This window comes from Pleurodeles waltl, chromosome 9 (assembly GCF_031143425.1).
Source record: "Pleurodeles waltl isolate 20211129_DDA chromosome 9, aPleWal1.hap1.20221129, whole genome shotgun sequence".
Classification (NCBI taxonomy): domain Eukaryota; kingdom Metazoa; phylum Chordata; class Amphibia; order Caudata; family Salamandridae; genus Pleurodeles; species Pleurodeles waltl.
In genome coordinates this window covers 139,213,463-139,241,462 of record NC_090448.1, presented here as the reverse complement: position 1 = coordinate 139,241,462, position 28,000 = coordinate 139,213,463, and the positions used below count along the sequence as shown (strand labels likewise).

General features: G+C 41.9%; 1 protein-coding gene across 6 annotated transcripts in view; it reads right to left on the bottom strand.

The window, feature by feature from the left end:
- LOC138259028 (transmembrane protein 40-like) overlaps positions 1 to 28,000 on the bottom strand; it is a 181,386-nt gene that overhangs the window by 7,004 nt on the left and 146,382 nt on the right. For all 6 annotated transcript variants that reach the window (XM_069206431.1, XM_069206429.1, XM_069206433.1 and 3 more), the window contains 5 exons: positions 19,946 to 19,981; positions 17,464 to 17,529; positions 10,477 to 10,548; positions 10,244 to 10,318; positions 6,115 to 6,177 (listed from right to left, as the gene is read on the bottom strand). In XM_069206431.1, the coding sequence (XP_069062532.1) occupies positions 6,115 to 6,177; positions 10,244 to 10,318; positions 10,477 to 10,548; positions 17,464 to 17,529; positions 19,946 to 19,981 (312 nt within the window). The remainder of the gene's footprint in view (positions 1 to 6,114; positions 6,178 to 10,243; positions 10,319 to 10,476; positions 10,549 to 17,463; positions 17,530 to 19,945; positions 19,982 to 28,000) is intronic.

Sequence of the window (28,000 nt, the reverse complement as noted above, 5' to 3'; positions counted from 1 at the left end):
GAGGGCTCAATGGGAGTCTAATGGGCTTATAAACCCCCTTTCCCTTCCTATCGAAGACCACCCTCCTGGTGTGCTCATATGGTGGAGACCTCTATTCTCTCCTTCCAGAGAGGTCCTTTATGTCAGACCATCTTAAGACAACCAGAGCAAGGAGCCCATGGCTGAGGGGCAACAGGCCCCTTCAGTTGAAACCTGGCAGTCAGTCTCTTCCTTGATATCGACCAGTGTGTCCAAACCCTTGATGCCACCAAGGCCCTCACCTCACTAATTGCTGGTAAAGTGTGCATTGCTTACTCCTTGTGGAGACTCCTTGCTCATTCTGTCCAGGGCTGCTAGCATTTACTCTTTGAGGCAGACAACCTGCAGACCGTGCAGACTGTCTCAGCAAATCCTAAAGTGCTGCAGTCCCCTACTTCTCTGATAGTGCCACTTCCTACTAAGTCAAGAAGCTGCTCACCACTTCACAGTCACCCAAAAATGAACTAATCTGGAACTTCTTAAATGCATCCTTAACTGCATCATCCATGAATATTAATGAGGAGTAACTTTTAACCTTCTGCTGCTGATGCACTACCTGGTAAGAGCTGCTGAAGACAGATTTTTATCCACACTTTAACAGTTTATTTTACTTTTTGCAAAGAAAGCAGGACGTAATGTAGTCAAAATGCAGATTGAAGACTTCAATCAAAAGATTTATCAGCAATTTATTTAGGGCCATACTTATGAAATCGGCTTGCATCGCTCTTGCACCATGCAGTGTGGTGCAAGAACAACGCAAATGTTAAGCCAGATTTTTGAAGCCACACAAAGCCACTTTGTGTGGCTCTGGATGGGTCAAAAAATCTGGAGAAATCGAGCGCAGCGCAAATCGCTGCATTGACATAGAATATTCCTCAGATGCTTGCCAATATTGGTTTTGTGCTGGAGGTGCCACTTCCTGCACAAAAATGCCCTGCATGGAATGCATGCACTCTTGCACCATACTCTGCAGAAACGTGTTTTCATCCTTGTCGTGGCTCTGGGCTTTGAGGGCTCTGTTTAATTCTTTCTTATGGGAGGCTATTTGCTCTTTAAGATTGCTTCTATTGGTCATGGTCTTGCGCTGAACTAGGTCATCACTGATTGCCTGACTCAACCTGGCCCCATCATTCTCCCTTATAAAGAAGGCAAGAGACCCCCATAAATTTGGGTTAAGGTTTTCGTCAACTGCCCTTCTCAGTCTCTCTTCTAGGAACTGAGCCAGTCGGGCTGCCCGCCCTGATTGGACATCCGTATTCTATTTTATTCTTTAAATGAGGTCTAGCTCCTCTTTCTTTCTGATGTAGCTTACTTTTGATTGGTGAGTTCCTGGGGCCAGGACTTCACATTTAAGTACTACATGGTCACTTGTCATGGTTCGAACAATTTCTTGCATACTAAAAGTGGGCTAGAAACACCCTAATATAATCCTGAGTGGCCAACCTGAAAGACGAAAAATGGGTGTAGCCGGCCGGCGTGTCTGAGGCATACCTGCCATTTACTATGCGTAGTCCTAGTTGATTTAGAATATTGCCTAGTGTGTTGTCCTGTGTAGCGGGCCTTTGGTATTGCTTCTGAATCAGGGGTACAGCCCATATTTCATCTTCAAGATCCAAGATCACGCCATTCAACCCTGTGGACATTAGATTGTCATTGAAGTCTCCGATAATGACCTACATGGCTTCTGGATGGGATAGTTTTAACCCTCTCAGTATTAGGAGACGTGATGCTAATGGTGGACTCCTTTTTATTCTTGGCTGGGTGGAGGTCAATGCTTCCTATGATGAAAAAAGTTATGGGAATCTGGCTGTATTTATTGACTTGAGTTACTAAACGATAAAAAAAGTGTCCTTTCTTAATGTTCAGTACTGTTGTTTATACCATTAGCTCATTTTTAAACGTAGATGAGGCACACCCTCAAGCATGCCCCCCTGCCTGGGATTCAATTGCAAAGGCTTTGTATACAGTGAAGGTAGGCCGGGGGATCAGTGGAGGCCCAGGTTTCTTGGAGTGAGACAAAGTCAGCACCCCTCAGATGTGCTATTTCTTCTTTCTTTTTGTCGGAGTCAGTTAGGCCTCTTAAATTTCATGAGCTGATTTTCAAGGTGATCAGATTTGTGTGGTTCTGTATGCTAGGGCTTGGTAACCATGCCCAACCCGTGATTTTTGTTTGCCCTTTCCCTGTACGTCTAGACATTGTTATTAGCTTGCCTTCTGAGATTTCCATAAATATGCTTGCATTTTTGGTGCCCTTTATTGCTGGACCTGGGTGTTCTTTATTTATTTTTTTCCACCCTTTCCATGCATGACCTGGTTTCTCGACGGTTCTTGGCTCCTTATGTAAGAACATCACAGAATACTACTGAAATTGTCACTTTTATTTCCCATTGCTCAAGCAGGGGCTTTTTCTCCTTTAAGGTGTTCATCAGAACATGGCTGGTGAACGTGATTTCGGTGCATTCATCTACCTGCCCACCAGCTGGTAGTAGGAGGGCTAGGAAGTCAATGCCATTGGAGCTAATCGATTCCAGGCTGGGTAGGTTGGCACAGAGCTTTAAGATATTCCCTCTGTTTTGGACATCCCACTTGCCTCTGGAGACATATTCAGGATGGGGCACCATTTTATTATCTATTCCTGCCTTTTTTTCCTGCCCATTATTTTGGATGTTGCTCTTGACTGGGGTCACCGTTTACTGATGTTGATATCACGTGTGGAAGATGATGCTGGACTCTTGCTTGGGCAGATGTTTGAAATCTGGGGGACACGGGCATTGTTTGAGTCCCAACAGTGAGTTTACATATTACTACTGTATTTTTGTTAGTTTCCCTTGTGTGCTCCGTTGGTGGTGATGATTCCTTTTGTTGGGAAAATTTGAGTTCTGTCTGTGTGCCTTTCTCTTGAACTCCATTATTGATGCCGTTTTCGTCTTCCCTGGATGTTTCTGCAGATGTATCTTAAAAATCCCATTGACTTCAGAGTTGGATGTTCGCAATATTCCAGTTCATCCGAACTCTTGCATTTCTTGCAGCTGTGGTAGTGGGGCAAGTGGGGTTGCCTTATCGCCTCTGCCCACAAGCAGACATTGCTAAGTGTCCACTGCAGTTGTGTCACAGGCCTAATTATCAATAACAAACTCACCAAACCAGACAGTCAGGGAGCATCCGAGAACCATCCACCTCATCAAAGAACTACTGATGCATTGAATCCCATAACATCTGTCTGTGTGTGCATATTTTAAACTGGTGAATGTGGCTCACATACAGAATATAGTAACTCATGCCTCTGCAGTTTATGGATGATGGTCCCATCAAACCAGCAACCGTTTATATTTGGAGACAAAGGATGCCCATCTATTTTTTTCCATTAAACATTGGGCAACGTGTTCAAGGAACAGAATGACGAATATAGACGTAGTGCTCTGCACCTTTATATTTTTCTCGCATCATCCTAAGGTCGAGGAACTGTGTGAGTGGTCAGGGGCTCGCATGGATGTGCATGTCTATGTTTTTGGAGTGGTAAATCCATTTGTTGGAAACGCATTTACTAGGCTGGTTCCTTCCTTTCCCACTTTCCCACTTCATGTGTTTCTTGTTCAGATAAGTGGTAGCTTCGTTCAGGAATTCACCTGCAAAATGCAGGAGGTCCAGTCGAGCAGCTCCCAGCTCTGAGCCATTCCTGACTACAGGTGCTCTGTACCAAATCGGACTATGAAAGTAATGTAAGATCCTATGGCGTTTTAGAAAATATAAGTGCACGTTTGACTGTAAAATGCATTATTTGATAGCATTTTGTCAAAAGTTTCAATGAGGAATATATTCCTGAACACCTTTTTGGGCTACCCTGACTCACTGTTGCAACTCAGGTTAGGTATTAGAGCCATCCCTTTTAGAAATTACCAACCACAACTGTTCTATTATGGTGTATTTCCCTCAAGTTCTTGACCAGAGAGTTTGCACAATTCAGTTTTATTTTTTTCTATATGCAAGGAGTTGATCTATTGTATCAGTCAGTAGCACACCGTTTACGTCTGTACTCAAAAAATGAAAGCACCACCCCCCTCTCTCTCTATGTCTCTCTCTCTCTCTCTCTCTCTCTCACACACACACACACAAAAACACGAACACAAACGCACACCTACTTACTTCAACTTTTGGAGTAAGTTTAATTTAGCACTCGAATTAGACCAAGTTTTCTTTTTTCGATATTTAAAAAATAAATAGTTTTAATTTAGAATTACTGTAATTAAAGATCGAATAAAGTTATTTGGGATTAGGAATTATGGGGGTCATTCCGACCCCAACCGCCCAAACACCGCCCCGCGGTCAAATGACCGCGGGGAGCATTCCAACTTTCCCGCTGGGCCGGCGGGCGATCTTCAAAAGATCGCCCGCTGGCCCAGCGAGAAAGCCCCAGCAAAGATGAAGCCGGCTCCGAATGGAGCCGGCGGATTTGCTGGGGTGCGACGGGTGCAGTTGCACCCGTCGCGATTTTCAGTTTCTGCCAAGCAGACACTGAAAATCTTAATGGGGTCCTGTTAGGGGGCCCCACGACACCCGTTCCCGCCAGCCTCTTCCTGGCGGTGTAAACCACCAGGAACAGGCTGGCGGGAAGGGGGTCGGAATCCCCATGACGGCGCTGCATGCAGCGCCGCCATGGAGGATTCCCTGGGGCAGGGGAAAACCGTCGGGAAACCGCTGGTTCCCCTTTTCTGACCGCGGCTTTAACGCCGCGGTCAGAATTGCCCTGGAAGCACCGCCAGCCTGTTAGCGGTGCTTCCTCTGCCCTCTGCCCTCTGCCCTGGCGGTTAGAAACCGCCTGGGTCAGAATGAGGGCCTATATAATTTAATGAAATCGATTTCATTAATATAAAAAATTTAATTCTTGGTAGGACTGGAATCATAGTCAAAATTAAGTTACCTCTATTAATTTAACTGAGTGAAATTTAGTATTAGGGTTAATATAAATTTGATTTAATATAATGCAATGTAATGTAGGTTAATTACCTGTCTAGCGTCAAAATATTGGAGTTAACGTCATTTTTTGCCTGCGGAAAACTACTTTGCGTCAATGAGATGCAAGGAAGGTGTTCCAGGGCAAAAAATTACTCTAAGGCCTACGGTGCCTTATTTATCCTCCTGTGCAAAAATCACGGGAGGAGGAGGGCCTTAAATAATGGCGCTAAGCCTGCTTAGCGGCTTTATTTAACGCCTGGGTCAGGGCAGGCGTTAGGGGACCTGTGGGTCATTTTCCATGGTCAGGTACCATGGAAACAGCCCACAGGTGCCCTTCCCTGCACCCAGGGACACACCCATGCACCCACACCTGTAGGACACCTAAGGATGGGGCAACCCATCCCAGGTAAGTCCAGGTACATTTCTTTATTTTTTTTTCAAAGTGCCAGAGGGGGGCCTAACTTGGGCCCCCCTACATGTCACTGGCCCAGTGGCCATGCCCAGGGGACATGGATCCCCTGGGCATGGCCATTGGGCAGGGGGCATGATTCCTGTCTTTACTAAGACAGGAGTCATGTCCATGGGGGTTGTGCGTGAAAAAATGACACTAGTCAGGTTAGAGTAATGTTTCTGACTAACCTGACTAGCGATATCCTTTGACGCTCGACCTCCTGTTTCCCCTACGCCTCCACCACCCGGTGAGCATCATTCATTTTGATACTAATCGGGCCTTTCCGTCGGCTAGCGTCATTCCTTAAATATGACGCCCGGCTGGCGTCCAGAAATGGTGCTAGACGGCGGTAAACTTTTTGACGCAAACCTGCGCTAAAGCAGGTTGTGCCAAAAAGTATAAATCACGGCCTTAGAGTGTGGTTGCAAATCAATATTCATTAATTTTCATAAAATATAATATTTCAATTCGAATTTATTTTAATTCGTGTGAGTGTTAGTGTTAAGATCAGGAGTAAGTCTGGAGGTTCAATTTGATGGCAGGTCAAAGTGTTGGTGGTGAACTAATGGCAGGAAGACCTAATGGTGGTCAAAGTAATGATATACAACTGTGTCAGGTTGCTGCATAATATTTCTTTCAGCACAAAATGGAAATATTTCTTCACAGTGTTTAGTATGGATAAGATATATTACCAGGTAGTGCAGACCTCTGAAACAGAGGAAGGAATCCTTCAAGCACAGCACGAATTCGTGTAACTGAAATAAAGAAACAAACATGCTTCATATCAGCGCAAAGAAAAGAGCAAAATATCAGAATTTCTGTCCAGTTTTTCAATTGGCTAAATTAATGAACCTGTACTGTTATTGAGTCAGGGGAGCTGTGGGCACACAATTTAAGGGAGCATACTGAATCCCACAACAACAGCAAAGATCACATTCTAACATCCACCATGAACAAGTCGAAACACAATTACACATTTCTGAAACCTGATGATGTACCACCCTGAAAAATCTGGATGGCAAACAAATGGTTAAGCGTGTTTCTATTACACTGCTACCTTGTCCTATGGAGACAGCTCTCCATCTTTTGGTTCACTAAGTTGACAATTGAAGGATGATTTAACAAGTCCTAAATTTTAAGCCACTCATCCTACTGCTCTTCGTAAGAAAAACCTTGAAATGTTTTTAGTGAGACAACTATAAATTTAAATACAGACACTGGTAAGCTTCATCTAGTGGCAGGACGGTGGCTGGCACATTGTAAGATAACTGAGTTAGTCCACATACTTGAATCTGGTCCACCGTATCCTTTGGTGCTCCACGTCCTTTTGGACAGAATTGTCATGCAATACTATCAATCAACTTTCCGTTTTGCATAGCACTCAGAAGACTAGCGCTGGACTGGTTTATCAAGTGTCTTGCTGAAAGATCAAGGATACCAAGGATATTTGAAGAGAAAATTCACACTGATGGGGCCATATTGCAACTAGTCTGATTGTGGCCACCGACCAGGTTGACTTGGGTACTCCAACAATAAAGCTGCTGCATTGGTTTCTGTTTGATGCTAATTATCCTATTACGAATGGTTGCTTTGTCTACAAGGCAGTACTCCTTGGCCACCCACAATGACTAGTGTGTAAGTTTAAAGTAATGGGTTTCTCAGCACCAGTGGCACTGAACCGGCTGCACTATTGGAAGCTACACCTGTGGTTCAATTAGCAGTATTATACAAGCATTCGTGGTACTGTAACATTACAATGGAATTCTTGGTCATATGAAGAAATATACTTAATACTAACTGTTAGAAATGGGGTCTTTGGTTGGCAGTCAGGTTAAACCCTGTCCAAGCAAGGACCCTCACTCTAGTCAGAGTAAGTCACACACAATCCAAATTATCCTGTGCCCACCCTCTAGTAGCTTGGCACTGAGCAGTGAGGCTTAACTTAGAATGTAATGTGTAAAGTATTTGTGCAATAAATCATACAGTACCACAATATAGCACCACAAAAATACACCACACAGTGTTTAGAAAAATAGACAATATTTATCTGGATAAATGCAGGTCAAAACAATCAAAGATGCAATAAGTAAATGTAGAGATATCACTGAAAAGTGATATAAAGTGTCTTAAGTCTTTTTAAAGCAAACAAAGTCTCTTTCAAGCACAACGTACCTGGTTCGCGTGAAAAATCTCAGCAAAGGGCTGTAGAGGAGGAGAAGCGTGGAAACACAGAGGTGTGCATCGATTTCTCAGGCAACACATGGCGATGCGTCATTTAGTTTCCATGCAAAGTTGGCTGTGTGTTGATTTCTGGCGCTCGGTCATGGATCCTCTTCGGGTTGCAGGGTTTTCAGACACTCCGGGGACGGTGTGTGGATTTCCTGCGCTGGCAGGACAAAGTCACAGGAGCTGCCTCGATCCGGTGGGCATTGTGTCAAATTTTCTACTGCACGGCAGGCGTTGCGTCGATTCCTCTCTGGAAGTCGAGCTGCATTGTTCCGGCTCAGCTATGCATCGATCCAGTGGGCGTGCGCCCAATTTTTGGTTGCTACGCTGGCGCTGCGTCAATCTTCTCGTTACGAAGTCAGGCTGCGTCGTTCTGGTTCGGCGTGCTGTGAAATTTTCACTGCGGTGGAGACTGTGCGTCGTTTCTGGCAGGCTGTACGTCGAATTTCGCAGCACAAGGAGTCCTTCATGAAGAGATTAAGTATTTTTGGTCCTGAGGCTTCAGGGAACAGGAGGCAAGGTCTATCCAAGTCCTTGGAGAGTACTTCTTCACCTCAGCCAGAGAGCAGCAAGGCAGCAGGGCAGAAGCAAGGCAGCAGTCCTTCACAGAAAGCAGTCAGGTGAGTCCTTTGGGCAGCCAGGCAGTTCTTCTTGGCAGGATGCAGGTTCTGGTTACAAGTTTCTTCCCCGGGAAGTGTCTGAGTTGGTAAGGGCAGAGGCCCTGTTTATATACCCAAATGTGCCTTTGAAGTGGGGTAGACTTCAAGAAGTGGCTTAGAAGTGCACCAGGTCCCCTTTCAGTTCAATCCTGTCTGCCAGGGTCCCAGTAGGGGGTGTGGCAGTCCTTTGAGTGAGCCAGCCAGACATGGATTGTAAGGCACAGAAAGATTTAAGTGCAGAGAAATGCTCACTTTCTTAAAGTGGCATTTCTAAAATAGTAATATTAAATCCAACTTCACCAGTCAGCAGGACCTTATACCGCCATTCTGGCCATAATAAATATGACCTTCCTACTCCTTTCAGATCAGCAGCTAACACTCACACAATGTATGAGGGCAGCCCCAATGTTAGCCTATGAAGGGTGCAGGCCTCACAGCAGTGTAAAAACGAATTTAGGAGCTTTACACTACCAGGACATGTAAACTACACAGGTACGTGTCCTGCCTTTTGCCTACACAACACCCTGCCCTATGGGTTACCTAGGGCATACCTTAGAGGTGTCTTATATGTAGAAAAAGGGGAGTTTTAGCCTTGGCAAGTACTTTTAAATGGCAAGTCGAATTGGCAGTGAAACTGCAGATGCCTGAGACAAGGTTAAGGGGCTACTGAAGTGGGTGGCACAATCAGTGCTGCAGGCCCACTAGTAGCATTTAATCTACAGGCCCTGGGCACATATAGTGCACTATACTAGGGACTTATAAGTAAATTAAATAGTCCAATTGGGTATGATCCAATGTAACCATGTTTAAAGGGAGAGAGCATTTGCACTGGTTAGCAGTGGTAAAGTGCGCAGAGTCTAAAAACCAGCAAAAACAATGTCTACAAAGTGGAGGGAGGCAGACAAAATGTTAGGGGTGACCACCCTAAGGATGTCAGGTCTAACACTAACTATTTCACATATCAGTTAGCACGCTTTTTTCAGATTCAAATGTTGTTGGAAACATAAGGGAGATTTATTTTTTGATAATAATGTGTGAAGATTTGAGCGTTCAGCTGGTAAATTACAGCTACATTTGAATTTGGTTTTAACGTGTTTGTGATGCATATTATGTTACAAAATCACTTGTTCACTATTGTTTTTAATTGCATTGTATAATTATATTATGATGCTATGCATTATTGATAACTGTAGAGCACAAACATAGCTAGAAAGCTGTGGAACCTGAACACGGGTGGGAGCTACGAGACACAATTCAGTATCAGTTACAATGATGCAGGGGATTTGTGGCTGGTGGTTCTAACGTGTACAGTTGTAATGTTCTCTGAAGAGGTGAGTCTTCAGATCCTTTCGGAATGCCAGGAGGTTTAGCGGTGTTCTGACAGCAATGTTTATCCTCTTCGTGGGGTCATGGATGGATAAGGTTTGACTCCCTTGTTTGCAGTTATTTGTTTTCAGAAGTGATCTGAACACTTAGCCTGACTAATGTTCTCAAAAATGTAAAGTAAAATGCAAATAAAACATTGTCCCCATAGCCCAATTTCTCTAAATGCAGATTATGAGCCTCGAGCTAATGATACAATCAGACTAAACATGCCATTTGTCTGGAATGCTATTCTACCTTGACGCACAGAATGTTCGTCACAGACAAAATAGGTTAAATCTTCGAACCACTTTCCACCTTGCATTCTAACTGACACATGCTGGAGTTTCTCTATTACCCCAGCTAAGCTATCGCCCCTGACATCAACCAATCAAACTCAGGGATGTCGCCTCTGTCGGTCACAGTATCTTATCATCAGCTGTCTGGATGTCCTGTAACTGACGTTAGAAATACTCCAAGTATATGATAATACAAATATTACACATCAGACAATGGATGCAATAGTGCAAAACAAATGTAGATGTGTGCGTGAAAATCAATCCATTGTACTTACCAAAGCCAAAATATATTCCAATTGTTTCCAATGATGCAAATACTAATAAGCCAATACCAGCTGAAATCGTCCAGTCTGAAAAAGAACACAAATCCCTTGAGTATGTGAGATGTGGTCCTCGATTAAGAAACCATGGGCCATATGTACGAACACTTTTTCCCATAGACATAGAATGGGGAAAAACCTTTGCTAAATCTGGCCCCATATGATTTATTTTGTTGATAGTAACTCACCCCCATAGCTGTGTTCGCAAACCAAAACTGCTCCAATAGCAAAACAAGCAATGATGAAATGGAAAAATTCATCTGAAAATAGGAGATACAGATCATTAGAGTGGTATGAATATGTGCGCCATTAGCTCATAACTTTATTAAGTTCTGTGTTTATCGTTGACCCGTGAGCTGTTTCAAACTAAACAATCTATGTTAAGACATGGCTCCAGCCAGTGTGAGCCAACATGCTTTGGTGATGTTACCAACTAATAACAGAAGTACATGAAGTATGCTCCATCTTGGGTTTACAATATTTAATTCTCCAGTGGGTAAGAGTAATTAACATGTACTGCATACAACTACAGCGTCTAGAATCAACCACTACTACAGTGTCTAGCATCACATTTCTCAGGATCAGCTTGACTGTGAGTAATGGGGGAGATTTCTAAATGATCTGGACAACCTTTTTGATATTTTTTATTGATCTGATGGCCCACATACTAACCTACCGCGTATAATCTGCCCTGCACCAGAGATTCTGATTCTGTGTACAAACAGGGCTGTAATGGGATCCAAAACCTGCCTTTGAAAAATAACCAAACCAGTCCCGAATTGCACCATCTGAGAGTAGACAATGGGTGTGATGGTCTCCAGGAGGGATTGAGAGGTTCTCCCTTTTGAAGGAACTTTTCGGAAAAGTGAAGTCTAGTGCAGCATTTTACACAACAGTTTTAAAACATATGTACTAAAATGTCCAATATTTTAAAGGCCGTTATGAAGTGGAACTAATGAACCATTCACAATATATCAGACTGCGTAATAGCATACATAATAGCATCAAAGATCATGATTTCTCAGTCACAGCAAATCAAACTTGTGACCCTGTGAAAAGTGCACACCTAATACAAAACAGTGGATACACATTACATCATACAGCAGTGTTAAAACTCAGGTTACAGAACACAAGTTTGATTGGCTGCCTTACTGCCCACAGTCCAGTCTTTTGCAAGCCGTGAGCAATACTTCAACCCATACAGGAGCACCCTTGCTTCCCTGAGAAGATTTTGAATGCCCATTCACATCAGTGACATCAGTTAAATACTCCAAGAGAGAATGCTATACATGATAAATGTAGAGCCTGATTCTCTGCATGCAAAGCAATGTAAAAATAGGGTAGGAAGCCTTTATGCGGTGGCCTTCCTGGCATTTTGCCACCTGCACTGCACTGTGTCAATGTTATATTATGTTATATAAAATGAACAAGTGTAGCAAATACTGTGTACAATTTACATATTTTTTTGTCAACAGTAGTATATATATTTTTACCTTCAAAGCTGACTAAATGACAGCATAATTAATTACAACTACATGGCATGTTGTACAATAAAGGTAAACCTGTGATCTCAGTGATACTGAATACATTCTCTTTTAGAACATGGTAGTGATAATGACTATTGTCCCTTACGTGAATCGGAGTGGTCACACAATTACAAAGAGGTACATCATGTGATGGACATGTGGCAGCAGGTCAGTTCATTAGGGACTTCTTCCTGCTCCCCAGATGATGTCAACTTTTGCAGATAAACTGGAAAGAATTCTGTATGGCAACTTCCGCTTTGCTGACCACTTTTAGTAGCTACAATGCTTTGAATCGACAGATACTCAGTGCTTTAAATGGGCCGGTACTCTCCGGTACTGAGTACCGGCACTTTTTTATTTCGAGAGGGAGAGTACCGGCATATGTCAAGAAAAACGTAATACTTTCAATTGGAGAGTACCGGCACTTCTCGGAAACAAGCAGGTACTCTGGTGCAGAGTACCTGCACTTCTATTTTTCCATTTAAAGCACTGCAGATACTGTCAGCTATTGAGTACCTGTATTTCTCAAATTTGAAAGAAAGTGTACCAGCACTTCACAGTAGCTCTAGGACAGTGAGTACCAACACTTCTATATTTCTATTTAAAGCAGCATTGAGTAACCATCTGCATGTCAGTGAGTGCCGTTGTACAAACAACCAAGTAGTATATCTGTGCAATGAGCTATGGCTATGAAAGAGGTCCCTCAGAGGCCTAATGACAAGGGGACATGTAGGTTAACTTTTAGGGGCCCACAATAGTCTCACCAAAATGCATTTTTTTATTCCTATTAGGAACCATCAATTATCAAAATATTTCATGCATGTATCTTCAGGACTGCCAGTAAATCGGTTGTTTGTGATAATTTCATCTCAAGATGTGTTGTAAAATGCACAATTTGACCTTGACTTTAACCAGGGTTTTTACAGCCCACCTTATTTTAAGATCATCATTTGCCCCTGAGTATGACTGAGCTCAGTTGATGATCCCATCAGATTGTAATTGACTTGGAGTGTAAGAAGTAGATTACAGTGAAGGGATCCTAAGATTGTCCATCCAAGAATGAATTGGTTATGCAAGGTGAATGATAAGTAAACATTTGAAAGGTCTGGTAAATGCATGTCACTGGACATAGAAGAGCAGAAAAATGTGGATCGATAATAGAATACTACCAAATAAAGGTAATGAAAGTGTGCTGCATGTAACCTATGTTTAGGAAAAGAGAAAGGTATCAGTTACATTACACTCCCATTGTCCTTCATCATTAATTCTGCTCTATGTGTCTAAGCTCTATTTTCACATCTGCAAATGGTTTTTCACATCAACCTTTCCTAGTTTCTCTCTTGGCTCCTGCTTCTACTAAGCTTGTTCTTTCGACCCTTTGTGTAGCAGACTCACTCTCCCTTACTTCGCTGTTTCCCTTCCACCTCTTCTTCTCTAATTTTCGGACTTTTCACTGTGCCAGTGTTACCCTACTCTACAGCTTTTTCACTTTCGCTTTCACCTCCCCAAATCTCTCATGTTAACAAAGTTTTCATCCGGCTCACATATATCCCTTTGTCCTCTCCCCTTTTGTCCCCCACTTTCAACTCTGCTTCTCATTTAATCATCTCTCTTTTGTACATCACCTCAGACCTGGACTCCTATCACGTCTGAAAGCATCTCTTATTTCTATGGAAATTTCTCAAAAGCCGAAGTCAGAACTAATATACAAGCCATGGTCTTTTCGCACTTGGTGGCAATGCCCTGTTGGCAGGTGTTATGGCACTTGGCTTCACCAAAGTAGCATCTCCCAAACTTGTACAAAGCTCAGCAATGAATTGAAAAAAATCAACCACATATCACCCATCCTAAAATAGCTACACAATTACCATGCCAAATGTGTATTATTTTAGGGCTTGCAGCATTACTGACAAAGAGCTAATAAACAGTGCGCTCACCTGAAAGAAATGTTAATAGCGCTGATCAAGGAACTCACCAAATTGGTAAAGAAGAACTACAAAAAATAAAAACCCAGAGGCTAACCTTCTCCGATAAAAACACCTCCAACATCGTCCTTCCACCTATTAGGCATTTTTTATCAGCGTAGTTCAGGAATAGTCTATTGGCATCTTTCTTCAAAGAGTAACTAATTCAATGCAAGTACTCTGGCAATCATATCTTTCTTGGCTTCCCCGTTCATTTCTCTCTTTTCCAGTTTCCCACTCACCACCATTTCTATGCCTCTCGCTATCACCCACATTGCTCCTACTTTCCTGCTCCCTTCCACCTTTTATTGTCTCATCAAATATCTTCTAATGTCCCTCAACATCCTCTCCGCTCGTATGACTTCCTTTCATCTCTTAGTTAACCTGTTGCTTCTTCTTCTACCTCTCTTATTCTCTCACCCCATCTCCTAAATTTACTTTCACTTTCATCACTGAAGTGTCTCATTCATTGTGTTCCATCTTGTTTTCATTGTTTTCTTTTTTCTTAACTCCATCTCTCTAGGTCCTTCTCAGAATCATATATGTTTTAAGGCATGGTCAAAGTGGTAAGTTACCCAGGGCCCCCACCTTTCAAGTGACCCTTTGATAATGTAGTAGGACAGTAAGAAGACTCTCACACTCCTGTCTCTTTCTCAAGCTCTCTCATTTTCTCCACCTGTGCCTTTAACTGTCTTTCCATCAACCTGTCCCCACCTCACCATTCTAATATTCTGTCTCTTTTTCTCGGTCACTGATTTCTCACTCTTTCATCCGTCTCATTCCCTGGCTTAACCCTCTTTACATTTCTATGTCTGCCTATCTTCCTCAATCTTTTTACCCTCTCTCTAGCGCCCTCCTTTGTAAGTCACATTTATCTACTTCACCTCTCTCTTACCACTCTAGCTTGTGGTATATCATCTCTCTTTACCCCACCAGTCATTAAATCCATGTCTTTCTCTCCATCTCACTTTTCTATCCCCCATCTATTTTTGTGCCATTTCCCTCTCTACCACCATTTACTACTCTGTCTTTATCTTTCCATCTCATACCTCTCTCTCTACTGAACCTCCACTTCTTACATCTCTTTCCTTCTCTCTATATCTCAATGCACCTATTCCCACCTTTCTAGCTCTGCTCTTTCCAGCTTACCTCCGTTTACCTCATATCTGTTTCAATACACATCTCTGTCTACCTGTCGCTCACATTCTAACCTGTCTCTCTGCCACTCTTTGTGCCCATATCTGTCTCTCTCGCCTCTTATCTTTACCTCACCTCTTTTTACGGAACCCTCTCTCTATCCCCCACAGCTCTCTTTCCATTTTATCCCCCTGTATCTCTCCCCTTTCTACTTAACCTATCTCTCAACCTCATTTATCTTTGCCTCATCTCTCTATCGATCTTTCTCCACCCTTTTCCCTGTCGTCACTCTCTACCTTTTCTCTATCTCTTGCATACTGTCTCCTGTTCTCCCCATTTATCTAACGCAGAGCAGAAGGTCCTATCTAGTTAGAAATGTGTAAACATAGAAAAAGAGAAGAGGAGGAAAAAGCAAGAGAATGAAGCTGAGTAGAAAATTATCAGATAGCACACGAGATAATAAAGTGAACGGTGTTTTAATGTATACTGATGCAGAGAATTCAAGCAGTAATAGGGGATTTACTTGTGAACCAGAATGTATAGCAATTTAACCTACATTTTCAAATATGTATGTATTCTAAGATCATGTACTAATCCACTAAACATCCAACATTAGTGTGTCTTTTATACGATAAGAGGAACGGGCTGGTTAGACATTACATTCCACCTTTGTATATTGTTGCTGTAATATAAAGGCAAATCTAGATACAACACACAAAGAAATGACCCTCTGCAGTGCTTCTTCCAGCTTTGTTTCATTCTATTGGGCTGGCAGACAGAGCAGCCTGAGCTTCCAGAACTTTTATTTAGCACTGTTTCCACAGATGTGACATATAACTCAGTAGGGTTTAACTAACTGAAAATGAGGAATATATTAAAAGGTTTTCGGAACACAGTCCCCCATACAATCTTGTAATTTAGGCCCCCAAGATACTTAAAATGCCTCTGAATCTGTTTCCTTCTTGCATTCCACAAATTCCTGTCTTTTCACCCACCACTCATCAAATTTCTTTGTATTTATTTATCAAGATGTGACTGCTTTCAATTGTGTCAGAGTGCTTGAAAGATGTGGAGGACTACAACAATAGGACTACAACAATATGACAGGGAGTTAGAGTCCAGACAGTTGATTTTGTCTAAAGCTCTTGGATTTTGACTCCTGTCCTATCCCTAGTGGAATGAAATGTAAGTGTGAAAAGCTCAGTTTTCCATGCTTTCCTGAGCAGCATGTGGTTGGATTCAGAGCTCAGGTTTAGGCTAAGAGCAGTGTGAAGTCTGGGTCCTTGAGTGACATCCTCTAAATAATCTTTGAATGAATAGAATGGTGGACATTAAGCAAAAGGCACTCTTTAGGACAGAGGAGTCAGTTCCTGTAGGTGTGCTGGTCCTTTGCCCCAGTATGCATTGTGGACGATACACTGCTTTTTGATTTTGAAGCTGGTGTCACAGAAAGCCAGTGGAAGGCTTTAAGGCTGGTCCTCTTTACAAACCATAAATCCTTGTTACCTAGTTTCAGAAGTCATTATGAGTTTTTAGGAAGTAAGGAGTAAATTATATAAGACAGTATGAGTCTACCCAACCTGTATCCCAAACACCTTCCATTCCCATGTCTTCCTATGTTCTTTCCATGTTTTTCTAGTCACTTCCATCTCTTGGCCTATCTCCACTCTGATGCTAATGTATCTCAGTCCTCTCTCTCTCATCTATTTATCCAATATGCTATGGAAATCTCACCATCTCAGCTACAATTTTTTCCTCTGTACTTTCTATCCGTACAACTCATTTCTCCAGGAATCTGCTTGCTCTACCGTTTTTTGCTGTTCTGCCTGTTCCGTAGCCTTTCCTTTCATTCTTTGTATCTAACCCCCTTTCAAATTCCCTTCTCTCTCTATTGTTTCATTAATTCTTTCATTTCCTTTTCTTTATTTATTACTTCTTTCTCTTTTTACTACAAATTATTTTCTTTTTTTCTGATTACTGGCAACTCCTTTTGGTCCCCACTAACATTTGTTCAATCTTTGCCCTTTCTGTTTATTTTCGCTTCCTTTTATCAACTTCTTTTTCTCTATTTCATACCTTTTATATTTTTTCTCATAGTCTCATCATTTTTCCTGCAGCTCTTTTCACTCATAGTTCAACTAATTATTTTCCTTTTCTTTTTGTTTATCTCTCATTCTCAAATTATTTGCCTCTATCTTTCTTGCTAATTTTCTTTCTTTTCTACACTTTTTGCCCTCTCACTTCTTTTGGTTCCACCCAAATGATGTTTGTTTAATTTTGTTACTTTCTTTCATTGTGTAGCTCCACACCACAGCATCCTAATCCCTTTCTTTATCCCTCTCTGCCCGACCCCTCTTCCTTGCATTCCTAAGTTATTTATATTCTGAAAACCATTGTAACTGAAAGGCTTTCATATTTGTGAATTGGGTATGAAAACTTGTTACAGCTATACAATTAAAATGATATCAGACTAGATACACATCCTTTAAACCAGTTAACCAAAGGGAAGCTGATTAGTAGCACAATTTCCTGTCTGCGCCTCTCTTACCATCCTTTCGTATAATCCAGCCACTTCTGTGGTGCTGATGGTTAGGATGGTCTTCACTTTCATGGTCTATAAAAAGAAAAACTAAGTTAGCTGGACATAGTAAATAGAGCACTAAATAACAGGTAAAGCTCAAGATTTCAGCACATCAGTTGAGAAGTTCAAGTAAATATGTGTGTTTTAACAGATATATGGTTCTTAAATTGCTAGACATAAGTAACACAGTCATCATAGATCACAGTTTTAGGAACATTTGACCAGATGTACGAAGTGCTGTTTGCAGATTGCGATCAGCAATTTTTGTGACCAGTGTGGAATTTTGCAATCTGACCTATGAACTAATAGGTCGGTTCACAAAATTCTGAATTTTAATGGGTTACACTCCGACCTACCTAATCAATATTCATAAAGTTGGTTGCAAATTGTTGCTCATTACATCTGCTGGCCATCATAGAAAAGGTGGCCTGCTAGTGTCAGCAGACCAACACAGCTGTATTTGAACGCTTTTTAAATAGGTGTGTAATCTTTAAGTGCAGTCCATATTCTTTAAAGGAAACAGGGGTGCATATAAAACATGTTTTATACTTTTTATTTTTAGAGTAGACACTGGTCCACTGCATACTCCTCAATATACTTGCTTGTTTTACATTTGCAATCCCTCTGGGACTCTTTCCCTTTTGTAAATGGATTATCAGCCCAACTTGAAGTTTGGTAACTTTTCAATGGTCTACAACTGCTATTTTGATCCTAAGCCATTGAAGCTTATGGATGGGAATCGCTGTTTGATTAAAAAAAAAATGCCTGCAACATGCACTTCCAAAATCACAATTCCACATCCATTTCTAAACCCATTTTAGGAGGTGGAAAAAACTTTCTGAGTTCTAAAATGGGTTTGATATGTTATAAATGGTATTTAGTCACAAATTGATTTGAAGCATTGGTGACCACAAAAATGCATTGCCAGCTTCAAGAATTTTAAGGAGGTCTTTAAGACAAAATTGAACATCGGAATGTTGGGAGCTCCATTTGGAGATAAAGGATATGGATTACTGTCTGGTAAAATCCCAGAGCGTCAACATTCTAATTTTCTTTCTTTACAGCGACAGCTGTGAACAAAGGCCTCATGGCCTCATTGTTTTATTTATTAGAATATTCTGCCCTTTAGTGGCAGAACGTTCTAATAGCCTTATAGCCCTTCGTAGCTGGGCTATACCGGCAATTATCATCCTGCTCCTGTGTTAAAGGCCCTCAGCTTTGGCTCAGGCCTTTAACGCTGGAGGGGGCTTTTAATGGGAGTATAGCCCGCTGCGGGCTCTAAGGCTATATTAGAACATTGGAATGTTGAGTGCTCCACTGTGAACAAAGGCCTCAAGGAACCCAAGGGGATTTCAACCCCCTCGGGCTCCTTAAGGTCTTTGTTTTACTAGTTAGAACATGCTGCCCTGGTGAGGTAGAATTTTCTAATAGCTTTATAGCCCATCGTAGCTGGGCTATACCGGCCATGAAAGGCTTGCTCTCTAGGTAAACGCTGGAGCAGGCCTTTAATGGCCAGTATAGCCCACTACAGAGGACTATAAAGCTATATATTTCTGCAGGAATACACTTTTTATATCATCGCACAGATAAGTCATGTAAAAGACATTAACATAAATAGAATCAATAGAAATAATTGTAAACAGTGTTCCCAATCCAACTGCTAGTCCTTTATTGTACTTTTAAAGGGCCAGAGACGAATGAAGGGGTTGCTAGAATATCACCGTAGACATGAGCTAACACTGCAGGAGAGAGCACTGAGTGGCCAGGGTAGGAAAGTACAGCAGCACAGATAACAGGGGCCAGGAATAGAAAACAGAAGTGGGGCAGCTAAAGTTGGAGCTTGATGGACAGTTGGCGAGAAAACAGGCAGCTGTGGAAACAGCAAGATCAATTTAGCGGCTGCTAGAATGGCAATGAGGAGTGATGCAGAGGACAGAATATTGTCTCTGTAGTAGTTAGTTTGACCATAGGAAATATAATGTTTAAGCACAGTAAGATCTTGTTACGGGTACAACACAAATCACTGGGTGAAGGGCAGGCACTGCAAGACAGGGGATTTGGTAACAAAGTCAGGGCTGTGGCAACCACATTGGGATATTGGGCAGAAAGACTGGGCCTGAATACAGGGCTGAGAACAGAGACAATTGGTGAGAAAGGTGATTAGTAAGTGGATTGGGAAGAGTGAGACAGAGCTCAAGATTCCAGGATTCAAGAATAGCAAGGTAACTGGTGAGAAGTCAGATGGAAAAGGAATGGCACCATGAGGCACACATTGCTATCAAATGTTGTGTTACTTTTAGACCTACTTCAAACATCAAAATACAAGCACCCAAGTGATTATACACCAAAAATGTATCACCAATGGATTTCACAAACTTCCATAAACGAGTAGACTAATTTCAAAGGATGCACCTATGCATAAGTCATTTGCCCTATTGAGATACAGCACCTGATAATGATACAGGAGGCGACTTCTTCTTCTTACCTGCACAAATAAAATCACATCATTACTATTGGCATTTGGGGATTTTGCTTTGTTGCTGATCATTTATTGTGGTGGTTTATGTTTGAACTTAAATATATGTTGGGCCATACAATATATAACCATTTTGTATTTTTCACATTACCTGTTTAATTTGGTTAGCCATTGTGCTATAATGTTTGTTTCCAAAAGTCTATAGTACAATAGTTTTAAACGTGTTAATTTATGTTAATCAGAGGTTGTGGTTCCAGCGACGATTCCTGTTTAGAGGTGTTGATGCTGCTCTTTATAACATTCAGGTAACATCCAGGCACCGACTGCCCATGGACTGATCAAGTTTGATTTACCTTTCATGGTGAAAGGTGACAAACAAAGCACAATGATAATCTCAGAGGGGTATTTTGAAGTCTCTACTTAAATGCATTTTCGTGCTCAGAGAATATTGAACACACGCACGCACCCCGGAGGGAACAACATTGTAGCTATGGTTAAGTTGGGCGTTATAAAGGAAGTGTAATATTGGGATCTTCACAAACGTTGGCACAACCTGGCAAAACGATATAACAGTTTTTAAGCGCTTTACTCGACTCTGTCAGTTTCATCTTGCTTACTTTAGAGGCCCACTAAGGAGACAACGTCAATAGGGTGGTCCGAAAAGTGAATTTCACCATGTTAAGTTCTTTAGGAAAAATTATTCTGTATGTAGTACCAAAAGACTGGAAGAACTTGCACCAAATGTGGACAAAGTGTACGAAACAAGAGTCCAAACTGTTGATACTGAACAAATCCGTCCCAGTTTTTTAAGCAAAAACACTGAGATACAAAATGTAAATAGTTCCAATGCTTAAAATTCTAAATTCCGTTGTGTGTCTAGTGCTTAACCTATTTAATTACAATATTTTGATCTCTAACTTTCGCTTAATTTGCAATCCTGCATTGTGTGTAAATAATCCTAGGGGACAACTGTGCATCTCAGCGATATTACTTAACGGCAGAGGGAAACGAGCAGATCAGAGCACACAGGGGTGCAAAAAGTTGTGTTTGAGCAGGATCCATATTAATATTCAGACTTGAAAACTGTGATTCAAAGAGGAAATTAAAAATGTTGCATATGTAATTCAGGTTAAGTTGCAGTTGCCAAAGAAAAAATATTTTTTTCGTTTTCCATTAACTTTGGTATGCTTTAAAATGTATGGAAAAGAATTTGCGGAAAATCAGTGCTTTCAGCTTTATTTTTACATTAAGTCTTGAACAAATTTACCAAGAGACAGAAAAGTCAAAGGGGGGATGTGTCAACTATTTCACTCTCTAATAAACTTGTCACAGTTTGACAAATCTCTGCAAAATCTGTGTGAACAATTAGCCCAGTTCTGTAGGGTTAAGTTAATGTAGACTGATTTTAGAACCAAATTTAGAAGGTGGTCAAGAAATGAGTTTGTTTGATTTTAAGTCACACTGAAAGTTTGCTGTCTGCAATGGCAAAAGCTACTTAATAGATTTACACCAAATTTGGCATGAGAAAGACACTTATTCAGAACAGGCTCTCCTTGTGATTTTGTGTACATTGAACCAATAGTTTGAAATAACTGCATTATAAAATTGTCTGGTGGGTTTTCAAGGTTTCATGAGATGTATATCTTATCCCATAATTTGTGACATAATCACTTATTGTCAGGATGCGGGGTTAGAAGTGCTGCTAACCATTATGTTGGGTTTGTGTCTGAAGCCTCAGTACTACTGCACAACTAGAGAGATGGTGACCATCTTGAATTGCAGATCTAACTTTCCTAGTGCTGCTTGGCATCCTTGTTTGGGAATTTGATTTACAATCCAGCTATAACTGGACCTCACTAGATGGAAAACGGGTTTCAAGCATCAATACCTGTAGGATTGGATTATGGACATCTACGTCTCAGAGAAGTGTCCTGAAGTCATGAATAATTCGAAAACAAAGAGAACTATTTTGCACACCTTTTAGAACTCTGAAGTTGGGGTTATATGTTCTGCTACAGGTTCCTCTGACTGAAACTAATAGACAATTCATTTCAATGCAAATATTAATGCCCGTAGTGTATGTGGTATTTAATTTTCATTACGTATTTAGATTGCTAAATGTAGTGAATCACAGGCTGCTAATCATGTTTTTTATGTTTACAGTTTACAGCAATCGAACAAATATTACATTAATCTTCCACAAGAAAGCGTGTAGTGACAAAGGCCGAAGAGATGATCAAGTCTATGGCCCAGATTCTGACTATGGCGGGCGGCGGAGGCCGCCCGCCAAAGTCCCGCCGACAAATGACCGCACCGCGGTCAAAAGACCGCGGTGGCCATTCTTACATTTCCGCTGGGCCGGCGGGCGCTCTCCAAAAGAGCGCCCGCCGGCCCAGCGGAAATGCCCCTGCAATGAGGATGCCGGCTCCGAATGGAGCCGGCGGAGTTGCAGGGGTGCGACGGGTGCAGTGGCACCCGTCGCGTATTTCAGTGTCTGCATGGCAGACACTGAAATACTTTGTGGGGCCCTCTTACGGGGGCCCCTGCAGTGCCCATACCATGCAGGGGCCATTCGGATCTCAGTATTCTGAATGGGTCTGGCTGATCTGGTAGGTTGGGTCTCACTGTTGCTCCATCATTAGGAGCTGTGGGGGTTCTGCAAACATACTATAATGGGACAAGTGGCGCATTCGTTGACCCCAGAGAGGATGTTGGGGGAAGAGGCTACCGTAGGAGGAGCTACTACCTCCAAAAATGGCAAAACATATTTTCAACACAGTGTGTGCAGTTCCACTCAAAGAATCTGTGGATGCCAAGTTCTTATTTGCAAGATTCTCCAATACATCCTCGGATCTGTTGGTAGTGGAAAAGTACAGGGAAACAGGAAATAGTAGGGATTTAAGGGGAGGGTATATAAAATTAAGAGTCTGTACTTTAAAAAAAAACACTGTGGCTCCACGTACAGCACCACAGATCTAAAAGACCATTAGGGCACCATGGTATCATATAGAAACCAAACATTTAACATGAGATTTGTGGATATCATATACTTTTGAAAAAGTAAGCCCATTGTACCTCTGCAAATGGATGAAGGATGTGCATGGCTGGTTCTGTGGACATAGGAGCTCAATAAAGGTCCTATTGTTTGAACCCCGAACTAGCTGCACACGGTCAAAGGATAAACTCAATGGGTTCAGTGAGCACAGAATTTGGTGCTGATACTTGTCAACATTGAGCCCTGCCCCCTAGATCTTGTGGTACAGTGTTCATAGTGGAGTAGGAGCTGGGTTCAGGGTGTTTCCAGTTCCCACCATGCACAGAAAACGGCCAATGCCCAGAACACTCTTTGGACTTGGGTTTAAATGGAGGAACTGATCAAAGCCAGGTCTTTCACTCTATAGCTGCTCTACTGTGCAGGAACCTGCACACAGTTGGGACATGTATTGGGTGCAGAACAGGGCCTAAGGCCATTATCTGTAACAAAAAACAGAAAGATCCATTGCAAAGGTAAACAACAATCAGAATGGGATAAACCTACCAGATCCCCGACCTATCTCCCACTCTTGATATAGTGCCTTACTTAGAGTTTGGTGGATAAAGTAAACCACCAACAAGTGGTAGATATCCCATCTGTCCTATTACAAGTGCCATAGGCTATAAGGCGTTTGTTGGAGGGAAGAAAGGACGTCCACCATGTTTGTGACAGAGTTTCCCACCCACCAAACTCTAAAAAAAGGCCTGTATAGTTTCACTTTCACTACACTATTAGACTGGAGCAGACCTAACCAGGTCAGTTTCTTCAGTCCCAAACCATTCTTTTTAAGGACTGGGAATCAATATGGCCATTGCAAGATATTGAATGTCTTTTCAATGGCCAATGCTGCCCCTACTGACAGAGGCCTGTTTTCTAAAGATGCCTTCTATTTTGTGAAACAATTTCCTTAAATTAAGGAAATAATGTGCCTAGGTATAAATATATTCCTCATCTATGGTACTAAACTTGTCAGGAGTGGCATGAGTCTATTAGCGAATCCTTTGCTCACTACATCGTAAGATAAATTCAACATGGACCTATGGGCCCTATGATCCCACTGTGATTGAATCCCAGACCTATTAAGTGTGCAGGTGACCTTTCTCTCTCACAGTTGTGTACATAGCAAGTAAGGAAAGCACCAGTTGTGTGAAATATATTGCATAGAATTCTACTGGAAATCCATCTGATCCCATCATTTTCCATCTGACTAAATGATCAATGGCTAACTCTGTTTCTGCCATGGCTATTTTGGCTTCCAGTTCCCCTCTTTGCTCTGTGACTACTTTGGGGAGGTGTATGGCTTCCATATGGATTGATATTTGTTCTATCTGCTGTTCAAAGGGATGCACACATAGCTTTGTGCAATAGTCTGCATCTGATCTATTTATTCCTTCTTGGGTATTTATCACTGCATACACTATGCATACACTATGGTGTTTAAAACACGTAATAGTTGTCAGGGATTCTCTGAGTTAATCAATCAAGCAAGTAGTATCCGTGCTCTGTCCACTTCTGCACGCTTCTTTGTCTCATATACCTTATGGTTCATGCATCTCACTTTCTCCATGTACTTAGCAAATTCTTCATGAGTTCCTGTAACTCCTGTACAGCGTGTCGTCCCCCAATCTATCTTTTCGCTAACACTCTAATGTTTGCTATGTTTTCAACACTTCACTCTTGAGCATCTGCTTGAGTCCATATACAGTTTTAACGCACATGCCCCTGAGAACAAACTTAAAGTGCAACTGGCAGAAGCCTCTCCATGAGAGAATTGCCATCATGCATTTACTTTAGCCCTGAGCCAACAACAGCATATAAGTTTGGTCTGGCAGTATATGACCATATATTCAGTGTTCTGACCCCTACATCTCACATGCAACATAATCAGCCTTGTGTGTAACTTGTTTGCTGAGGTATAGTGAGAGTACTCCTGTATTTTGTAGAATGCATTTCCCTCCATACATGCATCCAGCCTGTAAAGTGGTCTGTGTTTTTATGGCTCTCAACTCCACTGAATGATGGAGTCAACCTGTCTATACCAATGATATGAACACAGTTTTAATTCCTCTTCCCTCCATATATTAGGGATATCTGTTGATGCAGATATCCCTAGATTATATGTTCAAACAACTGCAAGTGGTTTGAGTTTGGTGGTTGGACTTGACAGTGTTTCGGCATCCAATTCACCCACAGATATAAAATATCTGCCTTAAGTCATTAACATCTAAGCCCTACACTCATAAAGGATAACCAGGGCTATCTAAATGTGGGAACCTCTGGAGTATATAGAGTATATGGTGCTGTGTACATTTTGCACAGGTTTGCGATCCACAGCATGGTTCCTAAGGTCCGCAAACCCTGTCTTGGGGTTTGCAAACCCTGGAACATTTGAGGCCCCTAGTTGGACCTCACAGGGTTTGAGAACCCACTACTTGGTCCACAGGCCCTCAGGAGGTTCAATAGGAAACCACACACCTGTGTTCATTCATGGACCAAAACAGGGGGGGAGGGGCAGAACCCCAGAAACAAAAACAAAAGAAACAAGCATTTGCAATGCAAATGGTCTCACGTTTGCTTAAGCTCGAGCAATTAGCATTGTAAACTCCTTACCGGACTTTTCTTGCGACATAAATTGAAAATGAAAATAAAACAGTTTCACATAACTAACTAGACATTTCTTGCCAAATAAACTGAAAAGTAAAAGTTTCCAATAAGCGAGCTGATGGCCGCCATCAGTGCAAAGCAGACACACAAACGGAAATAACAGTTCATTTGTAGTGAAACCTATTGGCAAAAGTGCAATTATCTACGTAACCGGCAAAAGTACAATTAACTATGTAACAAGGTCGATGTCATGCAAAGCGCTCGACTTCTGCCAAGCGAGATCGCGCTGGGAAAAAAGAGAAAAAGTAGTCCACAAACCGGATGGAAATCAGCGAGTCTCGTATGTTTTCAGTACTTGGTCGCTGTGCTCGAGCAGGGCTAACCACCGGAAAAAGCATGACGTATACATGCCTTCCACTAATGAAAGCAAGCAGATTTTAAAAGGCAAGCCCACAAACCAATGAAAGACACTGACATGACATGGGTGTGGTTTGAAGCCCAAAGAGAGATAACAACACGGAACGGAGCGCTTTGCGCTCGCAGGTAAAAAGAAAGATAAAAAGAAGGACAACCTCCTCGTGGCCACCTAAAGGTTGTATGCAGCCCATGCTCTGCACAGCAGGGAATGGCCACCCACAGTTGGCAGGGCAGAGGGCTTGGCTAAGTGCCATTACCTGCAGCAAATCCCCTCCTGTGCACAGTCTTTGGGGCTTGGCTGGGCAATGAAATTTGGGTGTAGGACCTGCAGTCAACCCCTAACGTCAAGCTCACAATACTTACACCAAGAAGCAACAACAACAAAAAGGACATTATTAAAGGATAACACATATTGAAACCAATAAACAATATTCAATTTATGGTTGAGGTTTTCATATTTTTAAAGTAAAATATGTAACTTTATCTGTAAGAATATTTACAACACTTGTAAGTGCATCTGTCACATTGAGGGTAATGTCGGGTTAATTTCATTTAGTGTGAGTGTTAAGTTTTGCCTAGCAGACCTGCATGTTAACAATAACATGCAAGTTTCAGTGGTTTCTAAGTTTTAATTCAGAACCATAACTTAACTGTGACTATGTTTTGTAGGTAGATTTCTGAGTTTGTTTTCAACATATATTTAAAAAAACACACAGCCAAGTTCAAGGGAAGACTCCTGATGGAATCTGGAAGCTCAAACTTTAAAACATCTCGTCAGAAACATCAAGCAGTGTTTTTGTTCCTTGTTCATGACAAATAATATTATTCAATATTTCCACCATTTTTCTGATACCACAGTGTGGCATTAGGCTATTCCCTTGGGGGAAATGGTATATAAATATATGTTTAAGTATAAAGCACCTGACAGAACTCTGGGGGTTATTTACAAGCCCCTAGCACTACCTTGCACCGCCCTAGCGTAATTTTTTTTATGCTAAGGTGGCACTAAGGAGGCCTTTCTCCCTCGCTGTATTTACAAAGTACTTACATTGCACCACTTTCAAAACACTTGCTCCACATTATGCCTGCTCCAGGCATAATAATTGCAAGTGGGGGGTGTTCCGACACAGGGAGGCCTGAAAAAATGGTGCAGTGAAATTGACAACATTTCACTGTGTCATTTTTAAGGCCTGCTCAGAGCACAGGTTAAAATGCTGCATCCATATTAATCAATGGGCGTCCCTGTACTTTGCTGCACTGGCGTCAACATTTTTTACACTAGTGCAGCAAAGCATTACATTTGACACTATTGTCCTAATGACCTCCATGGTGTGCCGTATTATAAATACAGCGCAACCATGGTGTCATTAGGTGGGGCAGGGACGACGCAAGAAAAGTGGCGCAGGGGGACCGATGCCCCACTTTCTTGTAAATATGCCCCTCTGTGTGTATTACACCAGAATTTGCACTTTGTAAGTGCACGTATTCAAAAAGAAAATGGAAAAGAACGAGATCCATGAATGAACATACAGAGGAAATCAACCAGTGAATAAACATTTTCCTTTCTCTAAACACTTCCGCAGCCCTGAAAAGTTTTCCAGGTCTATGCGTGATGTGCTGCTGCTGCAGTGCAGGGTTTTCCTTTGAATTCTGGGACTTGTGGTCTTGTTTATTACATTATAAAAGAAGGCTACACGTCCCAGAATTCAAAGGGGAGAAAACCTGGACTGGAGCGGCACTTCACGCATGACCCTGCTGATGCTTTTATGCACTAGACAACTTCCTGTGTGTACTGGCGCCTAACCAGGAAGTGTGGTGAAATCATAACTCCCACAGATCTTCCCTTGAGCTCGTGACACATTGTTCTAAGCTAAACACAACCCACTCGATAACTCCTTCTTCCACAAGGCCACCTTGTACTACACAAGCTTCTGGCACTTACTAACTCTGGCAAGTTTTTCATAACAAGCCCT